Genomic DNA, 21,071 nt, shown 5'->3' on the forward strand with positions numbered 1-21,071 from the left:
GACCCAGAACAGGACCTTGTATTCAGTGACTGTTTAATAATAAATATTTGTAAAATAAAAGTTAATTGATAAAAATATTAATTATGTTCACTCAAACAACTGCAGTACAGTTAACAATTATGTTTTCAAATGTCTGTGAATAGAAAACTGAACAAGAGTGAGAAAAAAGTAAATATTAAACTTTGAGTAGCACCATTCTTGATGGATCCTCTAAAAATATAACAATTTCTTTTCTCATCCCTAGATTATCTGTTAAATGAAAGTGGTCATTTAATGAATGACGTGCCACAGCAGCACCAAACAGTTCCCAAACAGCTTAACTTGGGAACATTTTTTTTATTTCACCAAATAATCTAGCCTTAAGTGTTGTAAATCCATCCTTGAGTGGATTTGATCTCCTACAGTAATCAATGCTCAATACTTTTTTACTGTAATCTGCTTCAGACTATGGTATACAAAACTATTTAAAGAAATCATTTTTAAGCTTTCATAAATAAGCAGCCTCAGAAAAAAAAATCATTTGAAGATGTTTTATTTCTAAGGTAAGGAAATCTCACATAAAAGTTTTCATCATTTTATTAATTCACAAAAAGTACCAAGTCATTTAGAATTAAAGAGAAAAATTTCACACCAAACCATAAAGACGTATTTTGTCTTCTCTTCCCCCTGTAATGTGAACAAAAATACATTATGTACTAATTAAATGAACAGGTGCAGAAGGTAACTGGTTCTATTATTTTATTTCAGAAAAATATTAGATAGATAGGAAGGTATTCTGATGTCCTTTTTCTGAAGCCTTTGAAATACCCTAAAGAATTTTAAGTTAGTTGAGTCACTAATTTAACATTGTGGGCATAATTTTGTTTCAGTGTCTTTAAAATAAAATTTTTTTATTAAATTGCATTTATTTTTTAATGATATTAATGATAGCTCTTAGTATATATTTCATTATGAATTGATAGGGGGGAAAGTCAACATATAATTTAGCCTTGTCTAAATTTTTGTTACCTGAAGTAATTTATACTCCCAAAGCTGCACGAGTTTTTGAGATCAGTTTTGGACCCTGAAAATTAAGAAAAAATAAGAATTATTAGATAAATAAATAAATGAATGTGCAGTCATACAGTTAATTCTCTACTATCCAAGGGTGAATTCACAGGCTTATAAATTAACAAAATCAAAAATCAAGATATACGTTTCTGATGCCTACAAGTTAGGGCGATGAAAGCCAGAGAGAAAAATAATCTACTCATATCAATAGTAGATTTTTTTTTTCTTGTATCAATCTCTAAAACACTGTCATATACTTATAAGTGTACACACTCAAACACACAGTTATATTACCTATTGAAAAACTCAACAGTTCTAAATGTTACCTATCTTTGGAATTTATATTAAAAATATAAACTTTTACATTATAAAATAGATTAAATTGGCAAAAAGGCTAAGTTATAGAATATATTTAAAAATATAGTGATGCTATAGTCAAATATATTAAGTAATACAAACTAAAGGCTTACGAAATGTAGCCAATTACAAATATAGCTAACATTGCTAATATTTACATTAAGATAATTCCTAATTACTACTCTGTTAATATTTAAAGGAATGTTTCCAAATGAGTTCAAATATATTTTCTATAAATATTCCCCCAGTATCCTGTTTGGACAATTCATTTGTTATTAAATCTTTTTAATTCAATTAACTAAACTGATAAATTTTAGGTCAGAAATTAAATTATCATCAAGTAATTATATATTCACTTCATCATTTACTAGAAAATAAATCAAAAGTACTAATTTTATTAATGTCTTTTGAAATTATATTTCTTTCTAACATTTGTTGAGAAAACTAACTATTTTTAAATGTTATAAAATTCTTCAATCTATTTCTAAATGACATTTAAATATCTCTGGCATTTTTTAAAGATATAGATTAATGAGGTATTCTTTTCATTATTCATTGTAGAAAATTCTGAACCAAGTATTTTGAGTGTGAAAATGAGTTGTACATACCTCTTCTGCAAAGCAGACTTCTTGTTCATGACCCTGGCAGCACTTTTCTAGTAGGGCAGAGAAATCTGAAATGACAGCCTCAAGTTGTTCTTCTGTTATTTGTGGCTTTTGCTTCACAAGGTTAATGAGAAACCTATGATTTAAAACAAAACCAAATACAAGAGAAGTCTGTTATTCAATTACATTTTTCTAAAATCTTCTTAATAGAGAATTTTCAGAGCCCCAGCAACCCTCACTCTAAACCCTCATTCCATCAATATATCATCAGACTTAGCTCATATATTTAGTCTAGCATTCTCGTCAGAAAGACTGAGGCTAGAAACATGGCCGAGTGTCCTACTCAACTGGACTGGTGCAGATTATAGATGAAACATGATTTCATAGTTCCACCATTCCTATATGTATTGAAATACAGTCTTTTTCTTACTTACCCAGAATATCCTTTCCAGTTCTCTCTTCTAAATTATGTCTTATCCATACTCAAAGGTCCAGATTTCCAAACCGCTGCTATTCATAATTATCACACCCTTACCTGAGCACTGGCCACACTAATTGCCTGCACTACTCATTTAGCAATACTTTTATATTGGAATTAATGTTGAATAGGACAATAGAGAAGACTTGCCAGAGGAGGTAGCTATCCTACTGTACCTGGAATCATGCCCTGAATTGTGACAGAGAAAAAAAGGAAGAATGGGTTTTCTAAAATGAAGGAAAACCATTTACAAAGCAAGCAGTACTAAAATGCATGGGAATTTGGAGAACATGAATTACATTGACTTACATTGCCATCACCATTACAGAGTACCTCCCACAATGAATTGAAATGTGCCTTCTATTTCTTAACACTCATATTTCATAGTTCAATCAAATATTATGATTATTCTCTTCAACAAGTAAATAATGTAAAACCAAAAGGATGCAATAATGATTTTCTAGTACTTCGGAATGAAAGTGCCCAGGTTACTGCAAAGATATTTCCTAATTCCCCCAAATAGATTTCCCATTTTCTCTCAATCTCTAAATGTATTACAATAGTTACAGTGGAGACTATTTTTAATAACAAGAAATTGTCCTCTTTAGTGATTTTTTCCAGACCCATGTCTCAGTGGTACTGTTGACACTGAGACAAAACTATTTTAAAAGCCACTCTCAGTGCTTTGGGGGCACTTCTCTTAATGATTGCAAGAGTGTGGGATGTGCAAGATGGAAATCTCAACTACCATTTGATGTTGTCAGTCTTCCCCATGCTAGCAAGTAACAATTTCGTACCGTTGCTTCATAGTTTGCAGTGCTACACCCTGAGCTTGGCACAGATCTTTATGGAAGATGAACTTGTCATCAGAGAATGGTGGAGGGACATATGTTTCATCTACCACCAAGCTGCTGAAGCACGGCCTCCTACTGGCATATGAAGAAGTGCAGCACTGGCTAACACCAGGGTTTACAGGAGTCTCTTCATTCCTGATGCATAATTGTCCAATAATAAGGTCAGCCTAGTTAGGAGAATAAGAAAAAAGAAAGAAAAGAGGTTGAGCATTAGCCATAAAATTGATTCAGGTTTCCAGAAAATTGTTGCAATAATTTTTAATTAACATTACAGGAAAATTCACCTTCTGTGCAGGACCATGTGCTGCCACATTGTGGGTTCTTGTTTATCCATTTATTTGGAATAAATCTCAGCATTTAGCTACATATGTTCCATAGGTGATTTTAAAGAAAGTCCCTTCAGCTATTTGTGTCAGCTATTTGAAACATGCTTCCAAAGAAGAAAAAATTTCTGCCCTGACATAGGAAATCAATACATGGCTTACATTTTCCATGTTTATCTAGTTGAGTTTTCCATTTTACTTTTGAGATCCAGAAAATCACCTCCTGAAGGTAAGAATAGCACAAACCTGGTCCTTTCATATATATGGAGAGAGAGTCCTAATTGAATAGAGTATGTGTGTATGTGTATGTGTATGTGTATATGTATATGTATATGTATATGTATATGTATATGTATATGTTTAAGGCTTTCCTAATGAAGAATCCTCTGACCTTCCACTACTCAGAAATATTTCTTAAGCTCCTACTAATAACTTGTAATAAGGGCCAACATACTTTGTGTGCATACTATATACTAGGCTAGTGCTGAGTGAGTTAGGTGGATTACCTTGTGACAGCCATTCTATGAAGGTGGCACGATCTTTATTCTCAAAGGTCTGATGATAAAGCTCAAGCTTAGTGAGATAACTAACTTCCCCAGTGTGACATGACTAAGTGGTGAAAGCAGGATGGGATTGTAGACAGGAATACTCCAGAACTACACTTCTGAGCCATTACATCCTGCATCCTCCCAACATGTGGAATTCAGTAAATGACAACGATGATGCTTAATCACAGGAAATTCTCCTTTCATTTACTTCTAGTCTTTGGTAAAAAGTTCCAAGCTATGAAGACTAACTAGCAAATAACTCCCCATCATCAAAAAGAGGATAAAGGAAAAAAATTATATACATTTTTGTTCACATAGTGACTTTAAGAGATGAAATTAATGAACAAAATCAACTTGTAATCATATGTATGATGTTAGTGACATTAATTATTTTACTATTGGGAACATGAAACTTACCCTGTTCTGAACCTCATACTCTGTACAAATTGTTCCTAATATAATAAGATTATATTACAAAAGGTAATAAAATGAGTATGGCTAAAAATAAAATGACTAATTTTAATCTATCAAAGATGAAGTTTTTTATTTTTTTCTTTTTAAAGTTAAAGTTAATATTTAGTGAATGAAAAAAAGGAATCATGAAATGAATGAAGTGTTTGGTCATTCTACCTTTCCTGTACATAAAGCTTCCTCAGACATTGTTGAATACACTGATTGCACTTCCACCAGCCATTCTAGAAGGACGGAAAGCCTGGACACACACTAACCATTCAGAGCTGAGCTCTTGCACTCCTTCCAACTGTAATTAATTAAACAAATCTATGAAAGTCACCTCTACCTTGGTTTTTGCCATTTTCCCTAATTGGGAATTATGAGGCTATTTTAATCAAACAAGACAGAAACAAGACGGGATTAAACAAAACACTCACCGCTCCCTCACCACAGGCCAATTGTTTGTCCTCACTGAGCTGGCAACAAGTGGCTGCTGCGATTGCCATTTTCCTGGTGGCAGCCATTAGTTCAGGTGGGGTCAGCTGAGGGGCTTTCTTTGTGTAAGCAACAAGAAACCTGAAAAAGGCATTATTTACCAAATCCTACTGAGTCATTTACAAGCTTTTGGACTCCTCACTTCTCAAAGACCCTCTGTTGTTATCAGAAGACATGAACTCAGCTCATTTTTTTAATTCACGTGGTATCTGTACCAAACTATTGAGATGCATTTACTCTGACAACCACTCCTGTACTCCTGAATACCAACAAAACACAATGGAAAAACAAACTCTGTGCAGGTGGGCTCCTATTCCCAACCTCAGAAGCTTCTTTGATTTTAACTTTGATCTCTTGGTGTTTTAACTATGACTGTGATAGAATGGCTTTATTGAAAAAATCTGCATAATTTGTTGAAACCCAAAGCTAGTGCCACAGATCAGATTTTGTGGGGCATTCTTGTCATTTCCTAAATGAGGGTAATGGGAAAAGTTGCCTTCTCTCAGGCGAAATTGGGTGATCGACTTCCGATCTGAAATACAGGCTGAAATTAGAATACCACAAGGACTAATTTAGATGCAGATTTCCCTCACCAATGCATAATTTTAAACTGCTAAAAAAAAAAAAAAAAAAAAAAAACGTACGCATTTTGTAAGTAATATTCTCCTAGTTTCTGGAAGAGGCCACAGCTTCGCTTTGCCAGTGCTTGGCTCTCCTGGATATATTTCTCTAATTCTTCTTCCTGAAAATACAAGCGTTTTTAGGTATATTTTTTCTCTTCCTGGTGATATAACTTTGTCTGTAAACTTGCTCGATAATATTTTATTCTATTATGATACTAGTCTTAAAGAAAGCAATTTTGGAGGGTTTTTTTAAAATATTAAAGATGGCAAAGTATGAATTGTGAGAATTAAAGCAAATGGACTTTGGGAATATTAAGTTTAAAACTTTGTGAATCACAAAGTTATTTGATGACAGAATTCAATCTTCGGATAAAGGATTACATTTCTGTCTACAAAAATTCTTGCCTTTCTGGAGCTGTTCAAAAATTATTATTATTTTTATTCTGTGTGCCAAAGAACTTTTGGGTAATATTTTTATTTCTAAAATAAGCCACTAGTGGTTGACTGCTAGTTAATAACTATTTAATATATAAGTGACTAGTTAATAGATAAACCAGTTAACCACTAGATAACTAGATATTTTCAAACTAAAAGCATTTTTAATGGATAATATCAGTCCAGTTTTTCAGATTCTCCCTAAAAAGCTAAAGCAATTTACCCCTTTATCCTGGCATTCAAGAGGGTTTTCAGACTGGGAACATTTCTCCAATAACTCCTGGTATCCTTTAGCAACTCTGAGAATTACCGGGACAGCAAGCTTAGTATGTCTTCTCGAATATTCGTAAGTAAATCTGAAATATGTGTGAAAAAAAATCATGTTATTAAAATTAAGACAAAAACTATTATTTTGTTATATGGCATGCAGAAGTTAAAATTCATATAAATAACTCAGAATATCGAATATGATTTAAACTATCTGTATGGCAAAACTATTAGTGCAAATTATAATCCTTCAAATTGTTTTTAAATGATGCTTTCTTTTGCATGCCTCATTTTGAATTTTTAATTGTGCACTTCACATTTATTTATTCAACAAATATTTTTCCAGTGTCTACTCTAAGCAGCATTTCTTTAAGCAGCTAAAATGCCTGACCTCTCAAAAGCATATGTTATAAGGAAGCAAAAAGGAATAAGCAAGAAATAGGTCAAGTAGTGATAAATCAATGAAGAGAAATAAAGATAGAAGAGAAGGAAAAGGGTGACAACTAAGTTAGAGTGTGTGGCCTAGGAAATTTTCTTTGGGTAGCTCTTTTGGACCAGAAACCTGAGCGAAGGAAGTCACATGAGTGTGGGGAAGATCATTCTCAGCTGAGAAAATACCTACTGCAAAGAACCTTTTCAATGGGAGAACTGCTATTAGATAATTTTGTTTTTCAATTAGCTGTGGATATGTATGGATATTTAAATTTAAAGATAACTTTTGAATTTACTTATTATAATCCAGATTATAGAAATATGTTATGTTAGTTCTGCCACCAATAATTTATCAATATGAGTTTCTTAAATCTGGATTCTGTTCTCATTTGCATAATTTTATTTAGCTATGCAAACAATATATGAATGTCTAACTTTAATGTAGCAATAGAGTAATATCCTCAGGGAATATTCCTAAAAATGGGCCATTATTTTTATTACTACATTAGAAGCAGACTCTTACATTTAGAAAGACCCTTGGAGATCATTAAGTATAAGAGCTGCAGAAATCCCTCCTCTAATAGTGTTCATAGATACAAGCAATACAATAAAGGAAAATGTATAAACTGCTTGCTTCCCTTAAAGGCAAACAGAATGAGAACATGTCCTATCGGTTACATTATAACAAACTGCTACACTGTAAATGTCTCTAAATAACATTTTATTTTCTTATGAAAACAAAACATGTGTTCAATAAATAGCAAATAAACTATTCCAATAAAGCTTTTCTACCTAGCATTATCTATTGAGTTATATTTTGGGGAAAAGTTTTTTAAACACACACAGTGAAAAAGCACACGCTTAATCATCAGCCCTTTTTTATTACAAAAATATTCACATCTCATGTAGAAGTTCAATTGTGGTCTTCATATGAGTAACCTATACAGTAATGACCATGCTTCTGATTCCAGAGAAATTCGTACAAAATAAAATACAGCCTAAAAAGCCAGCCAACTAATTATAGTAATGGTGAGTCTCATCACTGTAAGATAGGCTCAAAAACCATAGCCTTCACTCTCCATTTCAACAACACAAAGCTACCAACCACATAATAATCTTTACTTGTGTGAGCATACATTTACAAAGTGTGTTACCTTGCCATGAAGAGATCTTTATCTCTTGAAGAAAATTGGTTGAAATCTCTCTCTCCTAAAAACCTGTTTATAGTTGGAGATAAGCCTTCAGGTTTGTCATCATTTTCTGCATGTATTATGCATTGACCGAGTTCAAGAAGGGGCAATTTGCAACATTCTGCTATTTTGCTTGACAGAATAGCTTGTTGAGAGCATATGTAGGAGATAATTTTTCCCTGCAATAGGAAAAATAAAGTATAAGATTTTAAGATTTGTTCTTTAATTTAGGACCTCAGGGTCATTTTAAGGCAGGAAGCTTGGAAGGAAGGAAGGAAGGAAGGAAGGAAGGAAGGAAGGAAGGAAGGAAGGAAGGGAGGGAGGGAGGGAGGGAGGGAGGGAGGGAGGGAGGGAGGGAGGGAGGAGAGATAGAGAGAGGAAAGGAGGGAGGGAAGGTGGGAGGAAAGAAAGGAGGAAAATGGGGAACTAGGGTAGGAAGGAAGGGAAGGAGAAAAAGAAAAGAAGAAAAGAAGGAAGGAAAAAGAAAGAAGACATTTTACCTGGTCTCCTATTTTTGTACTTTGTCCCTACTTTGCATTTCCTCACTCCTTTTCATTTACCCCCATTTGCTCAATTCTTCTCAATTCTTTTCATACTTGTCATCTAAAACCTACTCTTTTATTTTAATAGAAAGCTTTTAAAAACAAGAGATAAATGTACTCCTCAAACCAAATGACACACACACTGATGTATATATCTTTCTATTAGTATTGAGATTTTTTACTAGATAACATTTGCTGTTGATGTCATAACACAGAGCAAATTTTCTGCTCCATCTTAAACAGAACCATCTGCAGTGACTCACAGCGACCTCCAGAGAGCAGTCTATAAATAATGAAATGGCAGTGCACCTAAGTGGGTAGAAAGAAGCAGAAGTTATATATTCCTGTCACAGGACTGAACATTCTGTACATTCTCAGCAGGGACAATTAGAATCCATTATTCAGCCATTAAAATTCAACTCACATACTGTACTAAAATTAATTTTTCCACTTTAAAAGAAAAGGTGATACTGAGCTCCAAAAATTGAAAACTAATATTTTTAATAATGACCATACAAATTAATAAATGTATCAATTAAAACTGAGAAAACAGACTTCAAAGAATGCCAAAATAAATCTTATTACTGTCCTAATATGCATATAAATACTTCTAAAAAGAAAAATAAATGAAATAGACAAATTTGTCTTTGAGTCAGCCTCCTTTCAGTCCATCTTCCCCAACTCCATGCCAGGATCTCTGTCTGAACTCAAGCCTGTCACCCTCAGGCCTTTCCTGCAGTCTCACTGTTTTCTGACTTCGAAGACTATCTCAGCCAAAGTGCCACAGGACTGGGCTGAAATGAGTATTTAATCTTCACTTTCGACCTTATGGAACCATATTTAAGCCTCCTTGGAAAAGAAGGTATATCACAGGGTACCAGAGAGGGAGTAATTTGGGGATAGACAGGCCTCTTGTCCTTCTCAGTAGCTAGTGCATAGAAAGTATTCAAAATATATTTGTCGAATCAAAGAAAAAGTGGATAAAAAATAAATACATTAAAAGTAAAGAGTCTGTTCCCCAAGATCTGATGGGGGGAGGCCTTCTAAGAACTTACTATCTCCTTCAGAATTAAGAATGAATGAGCACTGGTCTCACAAGAGCAGAGCATCCCTTAAGTAAAAGGCAGGGTCAGTAAAACAAAACAAAACGAGTTTGTTTCTCTATCAAGAAGTCTGTAACTTCACTGAGTCAGCTACTTGCCATAACCTGTGATGAACTCAAGTCAGATAGCCTTTTCCCATTTATAATGAAAACAAAAGAAAAAAAGGGAGTGCTAATCTCTTTTTTTTAGGAAGCAAGACTTGTTACCCCATCCTGCAGACACTCCAGCACGTTTCCTCTACAACATTCCTCATGTGTGTGAGCCACATCCAGGGCCAGTTTCTGAATTTCAGTAAAATTAGCTTTGGAAAATTTTTGACTCAGCTTTGTAATGGTTCTAGAAGGGAACAAAAAATTAGAAATCAATCTTGGTTATCTATCAAAATTAAATAACATTTATAGAATATTTGTACAGTTGAAACTCCAAAAAAAAAAAAAGTGAAATGTTCTTATTACTTAAAAAGAAACAGAAAAGTGTTATAAATCTTGTTGATTCCAGCCCCCTGTTTTTCAAGATGGTGGCTCTGTTAACTGAGACCTGGTACTACAAATGATTTGGAAGTGATTTATCTTTCCCTAAAACCTTTCCTATAAATGAAAATAAAATCTACCTTTTTGCTATTCAACCCTGATACTTAGTGTTTGGAATCATTGTAGTGAGTTGGGTGGAAAAAATAGAAAAGGATAAACAATTAAGAAATAGCAAATTCCGTGAGGATAATAATCATTTTTTGCCTGAAAGGGAAAAAAATACTTCTGAGAATACAGGGAGTGGTGCATATGTTCAAATCAATAAAATGGGACAAAAAAAGTGGAGCAGACTAAACATTCAGATGTGTCATCATGCCAAGATATGTAGTGTGACCCAAAAGGAAGTAAGAAATAAAAATTCTTATTCCTTCTGCATATTCCATTATGTTTAAGAGCTGTCCAAGTAAAACTGCTGCTGCCAGGGCAGTTGGTAGTGTTGCTGCTACTGATGAAGATGGATTGTCTTCATAAATTTACAACATTTAAGTTTAATCACTTATGGATATCAAATAATAAGTCATTATCATAACATCTAATTTAAATTTTATTACTAAGATAAATTTAAATAAACCAGTTCATGAGTCAGTCTTTGAGTTTCTAATAGAGAAGGTGAAGCATAGGGCTGATCTCTTCCTAGAAAAAATTCCAGTTAACTCCATGACTAAAAACTTTAATCTAGGTCTCCATGGTGTACAATATTTTTAAATGTGTCATTTAACAAACAAACAAAGAAAGAAACTTCGAATGCATATACTTAATACTCTGATTAGCAGCTCAGATGTTTTCCTATACTAGAAATAATTCATCATAAAATTTGAAGAGTACTTTAAACTAGATATGTAATTTAAATTTTTCTGGTAGTCACATTAAAAAATAAAATGGAACAGTTTAAATTTACTTTAATAATATATTTTAACATTACATATCAAAAATAATATCATATTAATATGTAATCAACATAAAAGCCTATTAATGAGATATTGTACATTGTCTTCTTCATCCTAAGTCTTTGAAACTGGTGTATGTTTTACACTCAGAGCACAATTCCTCATTTGCGCTAGTGACATTTCAAATGCTCAGGAGCTACTTGTAGCTGATAGCTGCCATATTTGATAGCACAGTTCTAAGCTACTGGTAATTCTGATTTCAACATCTGACCTCAATGTCTCAATTGCAATGATACAGACAGAGATTACTGATATAGTAGACAAACAGGGATAATGAAAATAAATTATGACAAAGACCTAGAAAAACTGGCTTCTGATGTCTAGTACTGTGGTCTTGAGCAAATTATGTTAGTATCTCTGGCCTTCAGGTTACTCATGTATCAAAATAAAGACATTAAATTAGATGATTTAACTGGGTTTATATTATATTTCTTTTCATCATAACAACAAAGATGAGAGAGAGAGAGAGAGATAGAGAGAGAGAGAGAGAGAGAGAGAGAGCGTGAATTGGTAGACAAAGACAATTAAGAAAAAAAAGAAGGAAAATGTAAGTGCTAACATGGGCAATTGAAAAATTCTAAATTTCCCTTTTAGAATTTTAGCAGCTGGGACAAGAAAACAAACTTCAGTGAGTCACATTACTTTCATCAGCTAGGAGAAAGAACACATGCTAGTTCTTCAAGCACAATTTTTTTCTCCTGAGATTAGATTCTAATATTATTGACTCAAGTGAACATTTTCATAATAAGCAACAATTGTTATAATAAACTTCATAGGAGACTAGGAAGCAGAATTAATATAAAAAAGCCCTTCTTAAGCAAAAAATATTAAATGATACACAGTGAAAACTAATCTAATTTGAAGGAAGTTTAGGAAAACATTGTCTATGTGGTATAAATTAATTACAGCCAGGACTTAAAAATATCTAGATAAATAGTGTAATCTCAGAAGTTCTCTAAGTATTATCTCATCTGGGTTAATAAGTGTGAAACAGCAGATTGGTCTGATAGCTTCCTTCCAAGCCTAAGATTTCATGGTTCTTAAACACATTAGCTCTGATCAAAGGAAACATCATTCTCTAATATGGTGACAAAGAGAAAATGGACGCAAACTGCAAAAAGGTAGTTCCACAGATCTCATCTTCTTCGCTAGAGAGAACTTACATGGCTTGGAAGGTTCGGGGTCCAAAATTGCTCATTACTGAACACATATGTTGATTTAGCAAGCTGCTTTCTTTCAATTCTTTTGTAATTGATGTTGCCTAGATATAGAAAAAACAAGGCATTACGAAAGTATGTATTTTCTTTTACAAGTTCTAATAATTATGAAAACAACAGATAGGTAAAATATAAAACTATAAAAAATGTTTACTAAAAATTGTAAATGTAACATATTTTTGCAGAATGGTATTACTTATTCATTCTTTTGGGTTGTTTTATATGCCTCTATGCCAGGCAGATTTTTAAAAAAATACTTTGAAACAAAAGCCTTGTAATTTTTATGTTTGAAATAATGAATAAACAACTACTTTTAAACAACTTTAAGACACACCGAAGGCTTATAATTTAAGGCTTATAATTTATTAAATGTTTGCTTAGTCACAAAACATAAGATTGTATCATAGCCTGATATTCTGAGAACAGTCAAATTCTTAGGGAATTTTTATTGTAGAACTTCTGGTGACAAGTAAACTGTGGATATTTTTTAACTCTCTGAACCTAAGAAAGCTATTCACTTCTCTAAATCTAAGTTTTCTTGTTTGTTAAATGACAATAATATAGTTGACTCTTGAACAACATGAATTTGAACTCTGCCCGTACATTTATACATGGATTTTAAAAATAAATACCTGTATCGTTTATGGTCCGTGGATGTGGAGGACTGACTATATGTGTTGACCTAGGCCATTTTACATAAGGGACTTGAACATCCACGGATTTTGGTATTTTGGGGGGTCCTGGAACCGATCCCCCACTGATAACAAGGGTAGTTAAGTTTTGGGGGAGTCGAAAGTTATGTGCAGATTTTCAACTATGGGGGGTCAGCACCCCTAATTCCCGTGTTATTCAAGGGAATTAGACTTATATTTTAAGTTCATTCTAAGGATTTATAGAAATAGTGAATATAAAGCATTTATCATAGTTTTCTTTTCACTGTTTTCTCTCTCCTTCTGTTCCTTCTACTCCATCTTCTTTCATTTCCTTCTTTTACTTTACCCCTCTCTCATTTATGTCATTATATAATTTCATTCCCTTTACCTTTGTCTTTCTTTATTCCCACAAAACTCACTTCCTTAATAACAAAATAATGTTGGCTGAATGAATGAATAAATTAATGATTAAAAAGGAAGCAAATCTAGTTTTTTTTTCAGCCCAAAGAATATCAAACTGCTAAAATGTGCTCTATTCTGGAAATTATATTCCACACACAAAGCATATATCCATTTTTAACTTTGCTTGGTTTTAGTGAGTCACAGCCAGATGAAACTATTGGTTCAGATATTCACACAAATATAACACCTTTGTTTGGAAGCATTCAACTGCATTTTCAGCTTTGCAACAAGGTGGAATTATTTTGTCATAGTGAGAAGCCAAAGAAAGAAGTGTAGGTGCATACAGGAACGGATGCCTTCTTGCTATCTCATAGATGCATCTGTAAAATGAAATCGAAGTGTAAGATTTATGATCACATAAAATAAGACTACTGCTTAGAACTGGACTCTGGACTATGTTTAAAAGTTCATAAAACAAGCATATTTTTTTCCGTCTGCTGACAAAAATTTTCCTCACTACAAAGCATTGAGGGGAAAAATCTGACAACTGATGCTACATTCTAATTCAAGAACAAAATAGTCAGAAAAGCTGACTATAATTCTTATTAAAGTGTCTTTTTCAATAAGCCTACTCAGATATGTTTCAGGGGTCAGCAAGGCCAGACCACCACCAAGTAAAACAGAAAGTTAGATTTTTTTTTTCCCCCTCATCAGTGTGGAATAAACTTATCCAACTTAGAGACTGCCAAAGCAGAAATATTCTAAGGGCAGTCTCCCTAGTTCTCTGGTTTAGGCAGCAACATAGGGGCAGAATTGATTAAGCGTTAGATACATGCTTCCCCAACAGAGAACCTGGGTTCAAACTTCAGGTTGGGGCTGTACTAGCAGTATACCCTCAGCCAATTGTTCTAACCCTGTAATTTTAATCTCCTCATCTGCAAAATGGGAAGAGAAAGAAGGGGGAAGAAGAAGAAGACATGGAGATGTCAAAAGCTGTTTGTGAGCCTTAATCTTATCGTATGTACCAAGCACACATCTTCCTATAACATCCTAAGTGCACAATAAATGTGAGCCACGTTTGCGTTTCTTAAACATTCCTGGAATGCTAAAATTTTTTAATTTCCAATATATTTGTTCAACACATACACAAAATATTTGCCTCCAGAAGGAGCCAATTTGTGTGGTACTGATATATTCTTGTGCAAGCTAAAACTGAAAGATTAGAAGGGAAAAATCAAGGTGTAGCTCAAGACTAAAGAAACAACTGGTGGGTCTGATGCGAGGTCTCTACTGCATCTGTCTAGCATGCTATGAAACACTAAGACACACTAAAAGTTGCTCACCTAATTTCCTAGTGCAGGACCTCAGCAGATCAAACACCAAACATTACTTCTACTTCTCCATGTTTTAGAGTACATCTGTAAATTGCAGAAATACTACATTCTGCTCAGTACCGCTCCCTTTCTGGGTTGTTAATCTACTTTTAAATTGGATCCTTACCGGTTCATGAATATCTCTCTGCTTTCTTCATATGCTTTACAACTTGTGACAGGTTCTGGAACTTGGAAAGGTGGGATGGATGCTGGAGCAGCTTTTTTGTGTGTGAGTAAACAGTTATGTCTTTCCTCTCCATGTTGGCTGCAGCAGTCTAAAAGTCCATACTTTTGAGGAATTTCCTTCTCATGGCAAATTTCTTCCAGAAAGGCAGATAGCTATAGGAAGATTTTATTTTTAATGCAAAAACAACTAACATTAGTTAAAAATTCTGAAAAACACATGAAAAGTTTTCTAATATCTAAAATCGGGACTATAAATTAAGAAAATAATTCTCCATACAATTGAACATATTTAATTTTAGCTTGATGAGATAGCTTTTTCTTAATGCTTTTTGAGAAATGGAATTTTAGGTTCCAATCTTGAGTAACACACAGGACTATTAAACAAATTTTTTTATTTTAAAGGAAAAAATGCCATGCAATATTTTGTTCCTCCCAAACTTTTTTGAAATATTTTATTTTTTCCTTTTATATTAGCACTAATTTGGCCTCGTGATATAGGCTCTCCTTTTTTTAATATAAGCCACTTCTCAGACATAGATTCTCATTCCACGTAGAATTCTTATAAGACATTAATCTAAAATTGTATATTATTTTCAGATAAAAATAGCAATAATTTGAAATGGAATAAAAATAGGATCAAACACTTTTCATGGGTCATAATTATAGATTTAGCTAACATGTTTTAAAATGTACATTTTAAATGTTCAAAATCCTTTTCTGTTGCCTTAATTTTACCAAAATCAGATGACAATACCAATATTATGGAGAATGATTGTGAGGAATACATGTGTTTTCATCATTTCAGGAAACTTTATTTAGCTTTTTATAACTGCTAATATTTAGAGAATCCTGGATATCTTAACACTTCCAGTTCCAAATCTACATAAAAATCATAACTATAAGTCATGAAGATAAATCACCAATCTGTAACATTACTTTGAATCTCTCCTTAGAGGTAAGTTGCAATATGGACTTTATATTGTTTAATTTATACTCATGTTTAGAAAATTATCAGGACAAGCCAAAAATAGAGATGCAAAACAGAGATTTTTATTAAATTGTCAAACTCAGAGTTGGAAATTATATCTTTAAAAGGGCATCTCCTCTGTAATATTTCAAACACATGATCTTCTGGCCACTTTAATCAACCCACCACAACAAAGGGTTCTCTGGGCATTTTGTTCCATATGTGGGTAGCCTTAATCATTATAAAGTTCTTTTCTATATTGAGGTAAAATAAACAATAGCCATTATTATTTATTAGATTTTCTATGTTAGGATATCCTTATACAAAAAAAGTATTCATTATTTATCTGAAATTCAAATTTAAGTGGGCTTCATGTTTTGTTATTGCTGATTGTTTGCTCAATCTGTCAATCACACATATATGCTATGCACCTCACATTCACTATATCATAGGCTACCAAGGTCGTTAGTTCTGGAACTTGATGGCCTAGTTTAAATCCTGGTTCTAGGCTCCCCTAAGCAAGTTACTTAAACTTTCTGGGCCTTAGCTTTCTCAACTGGAAGTTTAGCATCTATACCCTAGGATTATTGTAAAATTTTAATAAATTTATATTCGTAAACAAAGATGATATTCTTCTAATAAGCCCCAGACAATATCTCTGGACATCCATTCTGATTCATCAGTGCTGTGTTCTGTGTCATAAAACATTTTGATTATCAATGTGTATGTGTCACTTCCTAGAATAATGCCTGTCACTATGTGCTTAATAAAAATCAACTCCTACTATTATATCAATCTCCATGATGATCCTGAAATGGAAGCTATTATTATTCCTAATTTTGTAGATAGGAAACTAAAGCTAAAAGAAGTTAAGAAATATGCCATGGTTACCCAAATACTCTTTTTTCAGATCCTTAGCTCTTAGTCACAATATTTACATTCTTTTTACAATAGGCACTTATCGTTTTTTTCTTCTACCATCTTCAGCAATTCAAAATTAATCTAATGCCTCTTTCATATAACAGTTCTTCAAATATTTAATAGTATTTCTCATGCCATCCTTATATCTTCTCTTCTTCATATTAAATTTTGGTCAAATATCATAGTGTTTTTTTCAATAATTCACTCACTTGGTTTTCCAGACATCTTGAAGGTTGCTCGCTGCCATTTGGTTTCTCAATTACAGTCAATACATCTTTCACCATTTTGTTTACTTCCTTATAAGTAGCTTCTTGAACAAACTGGGCAAAAAATATGGTAGCTCTAAAAAAAAGTGCATATGAATGTTTAAGGAACGGACATAACAAGCTTCTTCTGTTTTGTTTTTTTTTTTTTTTTTTCTGCTATGTTTTGACCTGTTTAGGGGGGTGACCATTGCTAAAACTTTATGTGAAATTAGGTTCTACTCATCTAGGAAAAATGTCAGTCTTCTTCTTGACCCTATGCCCACAAATATACATATATCTGTTAAGAATCAAAATAAATGCATTTCCCCTAAGAATGGTTTCTATTTTTTGTAATGCAACTCTAATTGAGTTTATCTATATTCTTTATAGTTTCTCTTAAATTTAAACAAAGAATTGGTCATCAGACCTCCACCTGTGTCTACTCCCAGCCTAATCAAGTTATGATCCAAGACTATAGTACTCATGGTTTCACTCAAAGCACTGCTTTAGCAGGCATCTGTGTTCAAACAGTAGTAGTAACACATTACTTTAAATTCCCTTATTAGAAACTTCAGAAGTGTGGAACAGAAAGATACCATTCAAGAGAAAAACATAACCTCTACACAAAAAATAAAATAGAATATCTTACCGCTTCTTTTTTTACTACAAGGATTTAAATAGTATTCAGAATAGAGAATATTGCAATATCATCTTATTGGTATTGATGAGAAAAATACTTGAATTCATATTTTGTTGCCACTGATCAGATACTAATCTTCAGTTTCTAAAATCTGATTTGTCTCATGAGATTGCAAGGAATCTAGAGGTTCATATTGAAGGCACAAACCAACAGCTCAACCTCTTCAGTGTCAACTCAATATTCAACATAAATGACTTTTTTGACATGGTCCAATTTGCTTTTATACTTTTAAAAACTCATAGGGTTATCTAATTTCATTTAATTACTCAATTTAAATTATCATTCCTTTGCATATTTAAAGTGAATTAATACAAGTAAAACTTACAGGTCAACTAAATTCACTTCTGCAGAACATTGGGAAGAATTCAATATAGAAGCTAGAAAGAAAAATAAACTTTATGAGAAATAGTGTTTTCAATTGCAATCAGGAAAGTAATCTTTATCACATGTAAATGTTTGTGATCGTAGTTAGAACTATACAATTTTCTAAATGAGAAGACATTAGGGATCGTCTACCCAAACATTCTAATTTCGTACCTAAGAAAACTAAGGATTAAATTAAAAATAATTTATAGTAGACTTAGAACTAAAATTCAAACTTTTTTATCTTCCAGTTGTTTGGTTCTCCCCTGTACTGTGACATTCTAATAGGCTTGAAAAGCAAATGATTAAAAGCATTAATTTTAGTTATCCTTTGAACATGTTCACACCACAGTTTGCTGCCCATTTGTATCCCAGTCATGGTTTCTCTTCACTCAAAGAATGACCCTTCTTCTTCTGAAGTAAAGAATAAAGATGTTGCCTACATTACTCATTTTACCAGTCTGAAGAGTTTTTTTTTAATGTGAAGGAGCCAGGATTACAGCCTGGTATGGGTGTGTGTGTGTGTGTGTGTGTGTGTGTGTGTGTGTGTACATACATATATATCAAAATAAATATGTATACCAATTAAATAGTTTACCAAGAAAATTAATTCAATATGGAGCATACAAACCACTCATAGATAATGTTAAGCACTGCCATAATTTTGTAAACTTCTCATAAAGTTACAGGGTTATCATTCGATTAAAGATGTTCATTAATTAAATATTTTTCCTCTGTGTGGAACAGTATGATAAATAAATCAAGACAAATGAATAAATTCAAATTTAAGAATTTTGATATAAACAAAAGACAAAAAAAAAACCCACAAAATATCTTACCTATTCCATACATATTGCTATGCATTGTTCTGGATTCAGTAATATTTAGTAAAATTAAAAAAATCGATAAGGCCCACTTCATGGTTGTTCGTTATTTCGTCGTTGTTGGCTATGATGAGGACAGAATATGGAAAATCATGCTGAAATTCTTTTATACCCTTCTCAAGCAATACCTGTTAACTAGTAATCTTTTATTGGTATATCTGTTACTTTATTTCCTTAGGTTGCAAATGGACAACTTGCCAATAATTAACAGCACAAGGATTATTTGCATTTAATGTTCAAGGACACAGGCTTCTTTTGGGTGGAAAAAGAAAAAACTTGTAAATTCATTCCATGTTGCAAGTATAGCAAATATTCCTCTCAAACCACAGAGTATTCAGAGATAATTTTTCCCTAAAGTGTACAATAATCAAGTTTCTTCAAATTAAAAAGTTAATGAGGCTATAAAGAAAAAAAAAAAGACTTTATGTGAAATTCAACTAAATGAATTAACTCATTAAAAAATATTAATTGACTACCTATCATATGCCACGTGCTGAATACATTATTTGACCAACTCAGACTTTCACTGAAGAATCTATTGCTTGATTATTGTCATTGTTTAGCTTAAAAATCTTTTTCACCCAAGTTGTTTGTCAATAAAGTCCATTTTTAAGTATTTAGTATACTGTGTATGGCTTAACATGGAAAACTTAGAGCACAAACCCGGATGAACTATGTCCTATAATTTTATTTGTTACAAAATAATTTTGCAGGTGTGTCAAACTGTGAAATAGGTTCACTGTTCATTTAGCAACTCAAGATGATTATGTTAATACTAAATATAGGGCACTTACAAATGCCACCTGATTATAGGAGTGATTCACCTCATATCGTCTCCATCTATAAGAGTACTCAATCTTGGCTGCACATTAAAATTGTTAGAAGAACTTTTAAAATTCTCAATTGCTAGACTGCACTCAGCCAAATTAAATCTGTTTCTTTGAAGTTGGGATCTACATATCACTATTTTCTAAAGCTTCACAGGTGATTTACTATTCTAATTAATATTAATATTAATACTAATAATATTAATGATTAATATTAGTTAATGTTAAAAATTGAATAAGCTACAATAAGAAATAAATAAATATGATACATTCATAAGATGAAATAATATGCAGCCAGGAAAATAATTTGGTGGAAGAATATTTAATGATGGAAATATGCTCAAGGTTAGGCAATTCGATCTCATCATTGCATCAAAAGCTTAGAGGGGACATATGTAAAAAGACTGGCAAATAGTAGAAATTTATGAAATGGTGATTATTTCAATATTATAGATGTACATATAAATAGACATGTGACTATAAGTAATACGTACATATCAAGCTAGAGGTCGTTGTGTCAGCCACCAGTCTCATTCATTGAGACGCCAACAAGACTAAACCAGGAGTAACCACCTTATTGTCAGTCCAGGTCTGATTTGTATTTTTGCTCTGATATCGTGCTGGTTTTCTGTCTTCCTTTAATCTCCTTCCACATTCTCCCTTATTAAGCAGATCTCTGCAATGCCCTGCCATATGTCAGAAAGGCAATGCGAAGTCATAGTTAAACAGGTTTGAATTTTTCCCTGCCCCTATTTGCTTTATGACTTTTGTTGAGGTATTTAATTTCTCTTGGATTTATTTTTATCATCTATAAAATGAGGATAGTAATTGGACCTCCTTCATGAGTGAATTAAATAAATTAATGAGCATAAGTGGGTAAGAACAAGGCCTTGCACAGAGTAGTACTTAATAGATGGAGTTTTATTTATTCTTTCAACAAAAAGGTGAGTCTGCATATCAGGCACTACAATTTGATGTAAATAATCAGCAATAAGAAGCAGGCACCATCCTGCTCTTGGGAGAGAGTTATGTCAGCAATCATAATGTAGTATGATAGATATAGTGATAAGTGAAGTGAAAAGAGAAACACCTGACATCTTT

At 32.8% G+C, this 21,071-nt stretch overlaps 1 protein-coding gene across 1 annotated transcript; it reads right to left on the minus strand.

Annotated features, from left to right (window-relative positions):
• Positions 1-552: 552 nt before the first annotated feature.
• Positions 553-20,552, minus strand: LOC107515334 (alpha fetoprotein). Its single transcript, XM_016154032.2, has 16 exons — positions 20,465-20,552; positions 19,099-19,207; positions 18,222-18,273; positions 17,161-17,293; positions 15,005-15,216; positions 13,752-13,884; positions 12,396-12,493; positions 9,962-10,091; positions 8,075-8,289; positions 6,445-6,577; positions 5,808-5,905; positions 5,106-5,244; positions 3,288-3,511; positions 2,016-2,148; positions 1,009-1,063; positions 553-666 (listed from the first exon to the last, which is right to left on the minus strand). Exons 2-15 carry the CDS (start codon positions 19,178-19,180, stop codon positions 1,019-1,021), a joined length of 1,827 nt encoding a protein of 608 aa, XP_016009518.1. The 5' UTR covers positions 19,181-19,207; positions 20,465-20,552; the 3' UTR covers positions 553-666; positions 1,009-1,018.
• Positions 20,553-21,071: the final 519 nt, after the last annotated feature.

Source organism: Rousettus aegyptiacus, unplaced genomic scaffold (genome assembly GCF_014176215.1).
Source record: "Rousettus aegyptiacus isolate mRouAeg1 unplaced genomic scaffold, mRouAeg1.p scaffold_m13_p_10, whole genome shotgun sequence".
In the NCBI taxonomy this organism is placed as follows: Eukaryota; Metazoa; Chordata; class Mammalia; order Chiroptera; family Pteropodidae; genus Rousettus; species Rousettus aegyptiacus.